Source organism: Miniopterus schreibersii (assembly GCF_964146895.1).
Source record: "Miniopterus schreibersii genome assembly, chromosome: 20".
Classification (NCBI taxonomy): Eukaryota; Metazoa; Chordata; class Mammalia; order Chiroptera; family Miniopteridae; genus Miniopterus; species Miniopterus schreibersii.
The window spans coordinates 13,826,707-13,840,427 of NC_138122.1; the positions used below are offsets into that span (position 1 = coordinate 13,826,707).

The window sequence follows — 13,721 nt, forward strand, 5'->3', positions numbered from 1 at the left end:
GACAGAATTCAAAAGGTAATGCCCAAAATAGCCCGGCCGGGCGTGGCTCAGTGGTTGAGCATCGACCTAGGATCCAAGCGATCGGGGTTCGATTCCCGGTCAGGGCACATGCCCAGGCTGGGGGCTCAATCCCCAGTCAGGGGTGAGCAGGAGGCAGCTGATCGACGACTCTCTCATCATTGATGTTTCTATCTCTTTCTCTCTCCCTCTTTCCTCTCTCTGAAATCAATATATATTTAAAAACAAAGAAACAAAAAAACAACAAAAAACAAAAGGTAATGCCCAAAATAAAGCATCAAGGAGCCATGCAAACTTGCTTCAAGTGTGGTGTGGCATCAGACAATGAATCAGCCAAGAGATTGAAAGGGAACTACTTTGAAGAAGGGAAATGGATGGAAGGGCATGTAGGGAAAGAGGGACATTGTTTTTCATAAACCTTGCAGAACTATTTGCTATTTCAATGTGAAAAACCGACTTTTCTTCTAAAATGTGGGATATAAAACTTTTTATAAAGCTGTGTGCTTTATTTTATTGTTTTATAAAACTTCCACATTTTTTACTGGGAACATTTAATTAGAAACAAAACTGAGAGAACCCTTCACTTTTCAGGATCTAGGTAGGTTTACAACTAAGTTTGGCATTCCTGCATGGTTCCCAGGGTGAACCAAATCCAAAGCCAATTTTTCAGATTCTGGATGCAATTCACCACTAAGTGTAATGTGTACTGTTTTACAATAAAATATAACTTAAACAGTGATCACACAAAAATGTACCCTAGAGTCCAGGGTCAAAATGTGGCCTCAGATATACTGAATTAGAATCACCTAGCTGGGGTAGCAAGGGCAGTGTTTAGAATGCAGATTCCTGGGCCCCACTCTAGACCAACTAACCACTATCTCTAGGGGTGGGGCCTTGGAATCTAAATTTCTAACAAGATCCTCAGCTGATGTAAACCACTGCTCACACTCACTACATTAATCATTCAGGAGACTTCATTAATAAGCCAAATAAATCAATGTCTATAAATCAAGGTGACCATCACAGAAGCAGCAAAGTAGCTAATGCAGGGTACTTTGGGTATTACAACTTCTAGCTGAAAGAACTCCATTTATAAAGACTTCAAAGAAATCTGCTCTATATGAAAGTCAATAACAAGTTTTTCTTACCAGAAACAATCAATTCTTAGTCAAATGCAAAACAAATAAACTCCATTTACGGAATAAGTTCGTTTGATATAGCACCACATCCAGGAACCCCTCCTCTGGAGCAGTACTGTGTTCTGGAGCACAGTCACACTTCATCTAAGTGTCAAAGCTGGGGTACTGAGCAAGAGTCACAGTGGCTGCTCTGGGGGACAGTCTTTGAAGCCTTACTTGATGTGCCTGTGGTACCCGATTGACCCCACCAATGCTTGCTCCTTGTTTTTTAATTTGATTTGAGAGAGAGGGGAAGGGAGGGAAAGACAATTTGTTGTTCCACTTAATTTATGTATTCACTGGTTGATTTTTTTATTTTTAGAGAAGGGAGAAATATCAATGTGAGAGCGTAACATCACCAGCCGCCTCCTGCATGCCCTCCCCTGGGGATGGAGCCTGAAACCAGGTATGTGCCCTGACCAGGAATTGAACCGGCAACCTTTTGGTGTACCAGACAATGCCCAAATGAACCACACTGGCCAGGTCTACTGGTTGATTTTTGTATGTGCCCTGACCAGGGATTGAACCTGCAACCTTGACATATCAAGATGACACTCTAACCAACTGAGCTACCCAGCCAGGGCTGTTCCTCAGGAGTTTTTTTTTTATTACAGGAACAATAGAGTCTGTTACCTTTTGGTAGTGTCATGATTATAAAGCAAGCCTTGTTTAGAAAATCCCTATTGAATGCCAGATTAACAGATGTGCTGGATTTTCTTCTTTCATCACTTGAACAATCCGTTCAGTGAGCGATGTTCTAAGGGCTGATAACTGATCCCTTTCCCTCAATAGTTTTTGCTGTAGTTCATCCTATACTGAACCCCTGGCAAGAACTCTTTTCAGTATGACTTCTTCAGGATGCTCTTCCAATTTTTGTGTTTTTGTCCATTTTTCACTTTGCATACCCTGCCCTCTCTACCTTTGCTACATTAAAAGCTATGGCTGTGCCAATCAATGCTCAGATGCTCTGATAAATGCACAAGAATCTGGCCCCACAAAACTGCTTACAAACACAGTATAGGAGCCATAGATGTAGGTCACTAAGATTCTCTGAGTTACCTTTTAATATTAGGTTACTTTTGCCAAATTTGAAACCACTAGGGTTTCCAGGCTCAGAGGTCAGAGTACTGGACTTTGTTAAGGGCCAGGACCACCCATGTTATGTTTTTCAAGCTGAACTGATGACATTTCCACAAAGGTTACCTGAGCAAAGCACCATATATTGCCTATGTCGGAAGATAAATAAGACAGTCTGTGCATTTTCAGAGTTTTCTAAGGGCTTAACTAGCCAACTGGCCTGGAACAGCAATTTAAACTTTTATCAAGAACTGTGCTACTTCAAAGTACTGGCATTTTCCCAGGACATTTCCCAGGGTGTCACAGTTTAACCTGCTGCCAAAGCAAACAGAACACCAAACTCCAAAATGAACACATAATCCGTATTTTCACAAAAAGAAAAACAACCACCATATTTATTTAGTTTAATATTTCCCCTGATCTAAAGAGAAAGATGTCAAAAGAACACCTAGGACCATACAGATAAGCACACACTCCACTGAACCCAGATAACCTAAAAGAAAAAAAAAGGGCAAAGTTCTGTGCAACAGATGAATTTATCTTCGCTTCTGGAAGATGTTTCCACGTCCCATTCCACGTCCTCTTCCTCTGGCAGCCACTAAAAGGTGGGGGAGAGAGAGGACAAGTCCAGGTCAATATGGTAGTGGCTCATGCCACTGAGCAGTTGGAGCTCTGGGATATCGGTGTAGGAAGGGCTTGAAAGAACACCTGGCCCAATACCACACCTGCCAACAGAGCTGAAGTGGGTACCAGACTCCTGCCTTCCAGTCCAGCACCGCTCTCTACAAGAGACTGACAGGCAGAGCATTCAGAGCAAAGATGGTTTGGGGAACAAGTCTGAGAACCATAGAAAAGACGAATTCCCAGAGCTGACCTAGTGCGAGCTAATAAAACATGACAGGTACATTTAATTCTCACTTAAAATTCTGAAACAAATGCAGTTAAATGTTAACATCTGTTAAATCTGGGTGAGGAGTTTTATTATTCTTTGAGGGATTCTGCATGTATAAAATGTCTTATAATAGCAAAATAAAAAAATAAAACTCACAAAAAAACAAAACCATGCAAAGGGTACAATAAGACTGTTGTTTTCTGTGACCCAAGAGGTCTAAGAGAGGGCCAGTGGCTTTAAAGGACAGGTGAAAATATTCTGATGGCTACAAACTGGAACCTCACCCCTCTCTCCTGTTACTGAGCATGGAACTGCCCTGCAGAGGGAGGGAAGTCATCTGAGAACCCAGACACATGCTGACAGGACCAGAGCAAGGGTTTGGGAAAAGCACAGATGGCTAAGGCAAAAGCCAGTGGATCTGGGCAAACTCACTGCCAAATGCCTTCTAGTGCACAGCCACTGGGTTTCACCTTTTGCTAGAGAAGATGGTGCAGTTACACAGTGACAATGAGGATAACCTTTCCTTGAGAAAGCAAAGGGAGTAGCAGTTCTAGTAAGAAAGCTGGCATTTCTGAAACCATTTCTTCTCCAGGACAAAAGGTCCAGAAATTCTGGTTCTATCTCCCCACCACTGCCTCTTGTCTAAGAAGGGCAAGAAGATTAACTGATCCATTTTTTGGGAAGGCATTTTAAAGGATTACTTTATTGCATCTTTAAATCCAAAAGCTACCTCATATTTAAAAAAACACACAGCAGCTAAAGATACTGATAGAGAATCCAGTGACTTTCCTGCACTGTGAATCTTTTTACCAATGCCAAGAGAGATTCTAAAGACTATACTTGCTTTCCTTAGCTAATCAACATGGCAGAATTTTCCATGGATCGAAATATAATACCTATGATTGGGCTAATCCAGAAAAAAGGACCAACTACATCACTGGGAAAAGGCTAGTCTCACTTTCAAAATATGCTAAAGAAAGAATTTATTTTCAAATAGAAACAGCTTTGAAAATAGAAGTCTGGCCCCTTTAATGGACAAAGATGGCTTAAAACTGCTTACTTCTTATCTGAAAATGGATCCCTACCATCAGCATTTCCCCCAGTTTATGCTGAGTGTCAATACACATCCCAGGCTCTCTGAGAACTGTTGCCCCATTGCTTCAGAAGCCAAGATTATCCACACTGTGGTTCACGGCTCAGCAAACTAGACAAGAGCAAGCCTCCCCCAGGTCCCTTGGTCATAATTCTGGAAACACAGGGTTTTGTAGAGATGAGACTTATCTACTTTTGTTTAAGACAGAAGTCTCTATCTTTTTTCTAAGGACCCACTAGGGATTTTGTATAAGCCTTATGAATGCAACCAGGTGAGGCAAGACAGAGAGGCAGGACAAGGCCCTAAGCCCCTCACAGGTGGGGGCCCCAAAAGTTTAGGTAAAAGAGGTAGCAGTGGGTGTGGAGATGGCTGGTCAGGTCCACCTCCATGCTCAGGCAATAATAGGGCCCTTTCCTAAAAGATACACAACAAATCTGTACGTTAAAAAGAGTACATGAAGAACACCTACCTTGGGCCTTCAGAATGGCAGCTTTTCCCCGACCAGCCCCTGAGCCTTGGTTTTTATTTTTCATGCTCTTTAACATGGGGGCGTTTTTCAGCATGTCAGGCAAAATCAGAAAGCGGATCTTGCTCCCACGAATGTACACCTGCTCCAGCTGTGCCACTCGGCCATCTCTGTATGTGACTGTGATGTTGGACATCTGGAAGAAAATCACCAGCTCATCAGTAAGGGCCAACAGGGCCAGTGGAAAACAGGGGCACACTAAGAGGGGGAGCCTTGGCTGGTGGGAGGAGACGTCCAGAAATGCACAAACATCATGAAATAGGAACCAGGCAAAGCTAGGGGAATGCAGGTGCCTATTGTGTATACCAGGGACTGTGCTAAGGACCTTACATATATGGTCCTCATAGCACCTCCAGGGTGGGGATGAGCTTTACTATTTTTATAGATACAAACAAACAAAACTAAGTAACTCATCCAAAGTCAAATGACCAGAATACAGGGACTCCAGATTCAAGTGCAGCTGGCCTGGCTCCAGAGCTGTAACTCTGTCATACTGCACCCCCCCCACCCCCCACCCCCCGTCAGCATGTGAAGTGCTCTCAGTGGTAATTAACTCTAACTGAAAAAGCTTTGATCTGCCCACACACAGACTGCAAAGGTACCATGAAGGTGACAAGCATGCATCAGATGCAGTTCCGATCCTCCCAGAGTGCACACCTTAGAACGCTCCATCTGGCTTGGGTGACTAGGGATTGAGAAGTGGAGGTGGCAGTGCCTGTATGACGGGCCTGGAATACTGAAGAGGGTTAAGGCAAGAGCTAGCGCAGAGACAGGACACTCAGGCAGGAACCTACAGATGCAAGGACTGGAGCAGTGAAAGTGGGAGGACGGGGGGATAGGGTTAGGGCAGCAGTTTGGAAAGATGATATGCTAACATGGATAAACTGTGGAATGGAGGTGGGGAGCAGAGAGGTGAGACCAGCTGGGAGACTGGCTTGGCATGGGAGGTGATATAAACCTGCTAGCGCCAATCTTAATAGGTACCACATTTACCAGAAAAAGCAGCTTATTTTATGAATCTTCCAGGGAAAGAGGATTACAATTTATTCAGAATGGGTCAAACCCACATTGCAGAGAGGTGTGCTGACTCCCCAGATTTCTGACTGGCTTGCTGCCATCTTATACTCACTCACTCTTTTAAGTGCCAACTGACCACCAGCTGCTGCCTGAACACCCAGAGTACAAAGAGACTAACAACACTCTAGGGCCACCCCTACCATATCTGTGAATTGGAACAGTTTCTAGCGCTTCAACCCACTGTACCTGTTATACCCTCAGGGCTGACAGGGCTTAAGTTCCCCATAAATCTTCTGCTCCAGGTCAAGCACCCCGTTTCTTAGCAAATTTTCAGTTTCTGAGTCCTTGCCATCCTATTCTTGCCTTGAAGAACATCATAACTTCTGGTGCCACAAATGAACACCGGGTACAGTTAGACTATCTAGGAAACATGAATCAGACCCAGGCTCATCAGTACCAGACACACCTGGGACTCCATAGAAGCGAGAACAGATCTGGGAACCTATACTTGAGGCCCAGCCCCATCATTTGTCAGGGACATAACCCTGGCTAAGTCTCCCGGTTTCCCTGAGCCTCAGTTCTCTCACCTACAAAGTGAGGAAAAATACATTATAATAAAGCCAATGTTCACTGAAGACTTACTAGTGTCTCAGATTTCACACAGCAACTAATTTTATATCATACAATCTTATGAGATATGTACTATCACCATGCCCACTAAAGATGGAATGGCACAGCCGGTAGGAGGCAGATCTGTCCCCAGAGGCCAAGCCCTTACCTACTCTATTACCCTGCCTGAGGTCACACTGCCCCTGTGTGGCCTGATGGGGTGTGAACCCAGGCCCATCTGACTAAATCCATCCTCTTACCCATATATCAGACCACCACATACTTCTAGAACTACTAAGGAGCAAATTAAATGAGACAAGTATGTCTAAATGTTGTTCCTACTGCCTAGCACAAAATAGAGCCTCAGTAAATGGTGAATCCAAATGACAGTTAAAATGTTGATTTTGGGGGAAGGAGTTGAGATTAAAGAAAAGAAGTGTTTATTTTGGGTGCTATGCTGCTGCCAAATCACTTCTCCTCCAGTATAAACCTGTACATCTCATTCCTTCCATCACAATCTCCCCAACCCATTTTGGAAATTCCTGACAAAGTTTGTTATGTATGATCAACAAGACGTAAACCAAGTGTTTTCACAAATAGTATGTATTCTGGCCGAAGTACGAAAGAGCCCAGTATCATTTGACTCCGACTAGAACCCGAAGAACCAGGTCCGCTGTTACTCTCATGTTCTCCCTGCTACACTAGCGGAAATGACTGTGCTGCGTACAAAGTCCCACAGTCCCATTGCCCACCCACTCACATAGCTTGTTAATAAGCCTGAGCTACATTCCCATCATAAGCCAAAGGCAATAACTTGAGTGAACTAGGTTTTAATGTAAGTCAGGCAGGAACACCCAGTTTACTCAACTTTCCCAAATAACCACAATGAAACACAGATGGCATAAGCAAGTCAGGTTCCCAACTTAAATGACATCTTGGGAAAGAGATCTGAGTACAGTAGTCCTCATGGTTATCCATGGCCTGAAAATATTAAATGGAAAATTTCAGAAATAAACAATTCAAAAGTTTTAAATTGCACACCATTCTTAGTGTAATAAAATCTCATGCCATCTGCATGTCCTACACAGGACACGAATCATCCTTGTTCATCTCATCCACAATGTATACACTACTTACCTGTTAGTCACTTAGTAGCCATCTTGGTAATCAGATCAACTGTCATGGTGTTTAAGTAACCCTTATTTTACTTAATAATGGCCTCAAATCCACTCACATAATTTTTATTACAGTATATTGTTATAACTGCTCTATTTTATTATTAATTATTGTTAATCTCTCATGGTGCCTAATTTATAAATTAAATGAAACTTTATCATGGGTATGTGTGCATGTAGGAAAAAACATAGTATACATAGGGTCTAGTACTATCACTTTCAAGCATCTCCTGAGGGGAGGGGAGGGGACTTGGAACTTACTCCCTTTGGATAAGAGGGGTCTACCTATAGTCAATATTAGGGGAAGTTCCCCATACCTGGGTCCAAGACAGAGAGCATTAGCTCCAGGGCTGTAAAGCAATACTGGGGTGCCTCAGAACCATCAATCAGGTCATTCCTGTTGTGTGGCACACGGCAGACACTCTGCCCTACCATTGATGAGAGCCTCCTCCTTTTCCTGATCTCTTTTACTTATTTTCCTGTCCGAAATCTGACAGAGCTGAGGGTTTGACACATCCAGAGGTAACAGGAGCTAACAGGTTTATTCTATGCCTCATCTTTAGAGACTGGTAAAAATCACAGACTTGGGAGCCAGAAACTTGGGTTTAGATCCGCTCCTTCCATGCTTGGTCACTCTGGGTATCTTGAAGCATGTTCTCAAGAGTTCCTGTGATGACTGAAGGATCTACTGCATGCAAAAACACTAACATAGTGTCTGGTACAGAGTAAGCATGCAACGGACAGAAGCTTCTGGTACTTTATTATGCACATAGCCTTTTGGAGACAGGTTCTAGCTTGACAAGATAAACTAAGACTTGAAATACTTAACAGTGCCCAGATCTTCGTTTCTAAAGTCTATTCCAACCTAAAAGAAACCAAGGATCCTTGAAGAAATAGCTGAGTCCAGAGCTGGTTTGATGAGCCTGTTACAAACATCTTGTGCCAGAAGGTAAGGATGTGCTCCCTACAAAATGAGTAGGACACATCAAAAGGACACAGGAGTCAGCTTGAGGGTGCTCCTACTGGCCAAATCAGGAATAACTTGAACATCAAAATAATGACAGTAACAGATTATAACCCATTTAATAAAACAGAAATCCACAGCCCATACTGATAATGAATGAATGAATAAATGGGGAGTAAGGGGAAGGCTCTTCTATACGGTAGACCTAATAAATATAGAAAGAATGATGAAGTTTTATAAAGAATCATTTTTGCCCTGGCCGGTATGGCTCAGTTGGCTGGAGTGTCATCTTGTGCACCAAAAGATGGCCGGTTCCATCCCTGGTCTAATCAATGTTTCTGTGTACTTGGCTCGCTCACTCTCCCTTTCACCCTCTCAAAAAACAAACACACACACAAAATAAGTCCTCGGGTGAGGACTAAAAACAAAAACAAAAAACCTGGCCCTGGCTGATTCAATTGGTTAGAGTGTTGTCTGATACGCCAAGGTTGCAGGTTTGAGCCCTAATCAGGGCATATACAAGAATCAACCAATGAATGAACAAACAAATAAATGGAACAACAAATCGATGTTTCTCTCTCAAATAAAAAAACAAAACAAAACAAAACAAAACAAAAATACCCAAAAACCAAAACAAAAAACCATCACCAAGGAACCAAAAAAAGAAGGTATATTTTGTATGGGAATACTGTCAAGTATATTATCTAATAAGATTCTCTCCAACAGGGCCCTGGAAAAAAAAATCTCTCCCATATCTGAGTACCTGGGAAAACCACACAAGTGGTATTTTATGTTAAGGACACTATGTACCTCACAACTGATGATTTCCCTTTGCCTGCAAGTTCTAAGCTTACACCTGAATGGACCTTCATTAAATGTACAGGGATTCAAGTTTATGTTTCTGGGTACTGACTGCCTGGCTTCATTTTACCGTCTACCCCAGCTTACTTGAATCTTGACCTACCTGTTACTTTTATCCTACCAATAATTTTTTGTAAGCCAGCTCTAACTCTTTTGAAAAGGGATAGAGTAAAAATTAAGTAATAAACCCCAAATACACCCCCAAGGGGAAAAGTCCATGCCAATTGTGGTTACGGTGGGATTCTCTCATTTGTTTTCCCAATCTTTGTAGTGTGTGACCCACCCCACTTTTACATTAGAAAATACTATTAAAACCCAACATCAAATGGCAAACACTGAACTCCAGCTGCCTTTAGCACAGAACAAGCAGAAAAAGTTCTAAGAGGATGCTCTTATCTCCAAGGCTGCCATTTGGGGCCAGTGGGCACTGCAACACCTACTGGCCTCCTAGTTCCCAAGACTGTTAGTGAACCGTGCTCAGTGTTCACGGCCGCCAGGTTCAGCTCTGCCACAGCCTGCTGGGTTTTATTCAATGTGGTAGATTTAGGTAGACCAAGTGAAGCCTCACATCTTGACATTAGCAGTGTTATGGGCTGAACTGTCTCTCTCTCCCAAATTCGTATGTTGAAGTCTGGATTTTTACAGAGATAAATGTGCTCTAATCCAGTGACTTGTGTCCTTATAAGAAATTAGGACACGGGCACACAAAGAGGGAAGACCATGTGAAGACACAGGAATACGCCTGCTATCTACAAGTCTTCCTCAGAAGAGCCAATCCCTTAACACCTCGATCTCGGCCTTCCAGCCTCTAGAACCCCAAGAGGATAAGTTTCTGTTGTTTGAGCCACCAGTGTGGAACTTTGTTACGGCAGCCCTAGCAGGCTGGAGGCAGGTGGCTGGCCCCTACTGTTTGACAAGCATCTATCTGCTTATTTATTCTGCAACTACAGTCCTCAGGCTGAGGCACTATTTTCATCCCTGATTTAGAAAGGAGGAAACAGAGGATGAGGGAGGGTGAAAGCTTGCTCCAAGTCATACTAGGTGGTAGGCTGCAACCTGATTCCAGATATGCCTATCACTGGGGTCTGTGTGCTTTACCTCACACTGACTGCATCTGAGAGACCACCAAGGCCACCTGGTCAGACACCCTCACATTACAGATGGGCAGTCTGAGGTCCTGAAGCTCAGTAACTGTTTAAATAAATAGCTAAATAAACACATCAGGGTTCTCTAACCCCAGTCTTGCATTCTACTCACCAAACTAAAGTACCTTAAAATGAATGAGGATGCCTTAAGCCAGAGGATTGGATTTATGATGGTGGTACCTCACAAAAGCAAAGGAGGCCAAGCCCCACAGGACCTATGGAAAGCCCACACCACCCATCTCCACGACATTGACACTGAAGAGAGAAACCTGCAGTCACCAGATGCCTATCTCCCTGAATGCCAGGAAACTGCCCCAGCTGGTCAACCTAGCAGGAAGATGATGCTCAAAGCTACAAAGAAATCACAAATAAATGAATAACCCTGGGAAACAATGAATAGTTAAGACATCTGATCCAGTGTGACCTTGGGTAAATCACTTTATCGCTCTGACCTTCAGTTTTCTCACCTGGAAAATATTAACAGGTACCACATGCTGAATTTATAATGTGCAAGATGCTGAGCTAGTTGCTGCACACACATAACTCATTTGATCTTTAGAATAGCCCTGGGGGGTGGGTGTTATCCCTGCAGCAGTCTTGGGAGTATACTCTGCTGAGATCTCTCTTCAAAGCAACAATAGTTTGTAAGGAATGCAGGGAGCTGACAGCCTCCAGCTGCCACTTTTGGAATCCACCATAGAGGCCATTCTTTCCCAGGCTGTCAGCAAGGGTTTTAGGGTCAGGTCATTTCTGCCCTATGTTAGACTCTTCAGTCTTGGCATTTATATCACAGGGAACCAAAAATAACACCATCCCCATTTTACAGATGGGGAAACTAAGGTGATTAACATGCCTAAGGTCATATAAGATTCAAATCAACATCTGACTACAAAGTCCAAGGCCTTTATGGGTGGTTTAAAAGAACAAAGTAGAACCCTGGCCAGTTTGGTTCAGTGGTTAGAGCATTGGCCCAAGGACTGAAGTGGTCCAGGGTTCATTTTCGGCCAAGGGCATGTACCTTGATTGCAAGCTTGATCCCCAGCCCCCTTGTAATGTTATACAAGTTCATGCAATTTTAGCAAACGACAAAATAGTGCCAAGGGAAGGGCACCATATCAGGAAGCTGCTCCGACATTCATTAGCAGCGGATATTCAGCAGATGAGTCTTTTAATCGTATTCTCTATTTATGGATGACAAAACTCTCACCAAACCCATTTACCTCAAAAGGTAGTTGCTATAATCAAATGAGACCATGCCCCCAAGAAAAATAGAAAATAAACACAGTATGTGAATAAATGATTCTGCTAACTGCAAAGCATTATGCTAACATGTGGAGGCAAAAGGATAATGGCCTGAACCGGAAGGATTCCAATGAAAGGGAGTAGAGCCACTTCTCTTAAACGGGTCCCCAAAATATGGAAGAAAATGATTATGGAACGAAGAAAACAAAGGACAAAATAAAATATTCCAAAAGGCTCTTATTCATGCCCACATCTTTGCATCTACTACAATTCTTAGCACACATTAGGCACTCAACAAATAGTTACTTGTTCAATGAGAACAACTTCAAAAAGACCCCCAATCACCATCTTTCTGTCCTCCAAGACAGAGGTACAAGTTTTCCCTACAGTGTTAAGCACAAAGCAGGATACCTGGCAGTTCATGTTGTCTTCGGCCTCAATGAGCTTCCCACGATACACCTCGCCGGTGTTTGTCTCACATGTCACAATGTGACCCTCAGCTTCATGTAGGACTTTAATTGGCACACCAATAGACATCTTGGCAGGAAGAGAGTTCTATGGTGAGAGAGATAATAGTCAGTTCATCTTTCAGAGCCTAAGAAGGTATGTGGCACACACTATGCCTTCCTCAAGGCCTGACACTCCATCTCCTTTCCTGCTACCATATGTCCCTTTATCTTCATCAAATAACCAATTTTGAGTGTACTGGGGGCAAAGGGGCTGTAAAACATGTACCTTACAATGTACTGTCAACCCATAGTTGTGGGTAACACCCTTTTGGGAATCCATGATACAGACCTAAGCTGTCTAATACAGCGGCCACTGTCCACATGTAGTTATTTAAGTAAAACTTACAGTAAAGTGATATAAAATTAAAAATTCAGTCAGCCACACTAGACACATTTCAAGTGCTCAACAGCCACATGTGACTATATTGGGCACATATATCTACAGTATTGATCATTGCAGATATAAACCAAGGATCCAGGCAAATCTAGAAGAGGCTGTGCATTTAATTCAAACCCTTCAATGCCCTCTGACCCTGTACTTCACCATCAAGGCTAAAAAGAAAATACCAAAGTGTTCACAAAGTGACAATGTGCCATAAGCAGGAAATGCTTATTTTGGAGGGAAAACATAATTACAAGACAAGCACCTGACCATCTAGTTAAAAGGGACAAGCTGTGGATTTTTTTTATTCTGAAATGAGTAACAGCTGAAGGTTGAACCTCATCGTGTATGTTCAAGAGAGGAAAGGAAACATGCGTTGGGAAAGACAGGCTCCCTCAGTGAGAAGCCTTAGGAATTTGAGTTTTATGTTGAAGACAGCGGGGAACCACTGAAAGATTATAGGTAAGGAATGAGCCAATGAAAAGGCAACAGCACTTACAAAATGGGTTTAACAGTTTAGAAGCAGGCAAACTTGAAGGGGGATGGAGATCAATATGCAAGGAAGTTCTAAAAGAATTACCCTGATAGTATTCGGGCGATCGAGAAAATCAACCAGAAATGACTTCAAGACTATGGCCTGCATACCCGGAGAGATATAGAAAGTGAAGAGCATGTGCTCTGGGGTAAAGCTAATGAACTCATTTGCAGGCGCTAGAGTGCGGCGGCGCTGATATTTGGGTGGCCCGGGCTTCCCGCTTTTCTCCCTCCCCGAGCCCCGCAGAGCTGCACAGCAGTGCGTCTTTCTCCAGCCCCGGGTCCCTCACGGAAGCCTCGGCCTACCCTCGCCTGCCCCCCGCTTCTCCTTACCGGCTCCGGCCTCCCCTTCCTTCCCGGTGCAGCGGCGGTAGCGAGAACTCAGACGACTGCGAGCGCGCGAGGCAAGCGAATGGCGGTCCCGCGCTCCCAGAATACCACGCGTTCCCAAAATGCCGCGCGCACTGCACCGTCTCGCCTCTGGTTCCTCCTCACTCCG

General features: G+C 43.5%; 1 protein-coding gene across 1 annotated transcript; it reads right to left on the reverse strand.

Moving 5' to 3' along the window:
- Positions 1 to 2,663: 2,663 nt before the first annotated feature.
- SNRPD3 (small nuclear ribonucleoprotein D3 polypeptide) lies at positions 2,664 to 13,714 on the reverse strand. The gene is made up of 4 exons (XM_081122856.1): positions 13,556 to 13,714; positions 12,209 to 12,352; positions 4,728 to 4,920; positions 2,664 to 2,871 (listed from the first exon to the last, which is right to left on the reverse strand). Exons 2-4 carry the CDS (start codon positions 12,332 to 12,334, stop codon positions 2,810 to 2,812), a joined length of 381 nt encoding a protein of 126 aa, XP_080978982.1. The 5' UTR covers positions 12,335 to 12,352; positions 13,556 to 13,714; the 3' UTR covers positions 2,664 to 2,809.
- Positions 13,715 to 13,721: the final 7 nt, after the last annotated feature.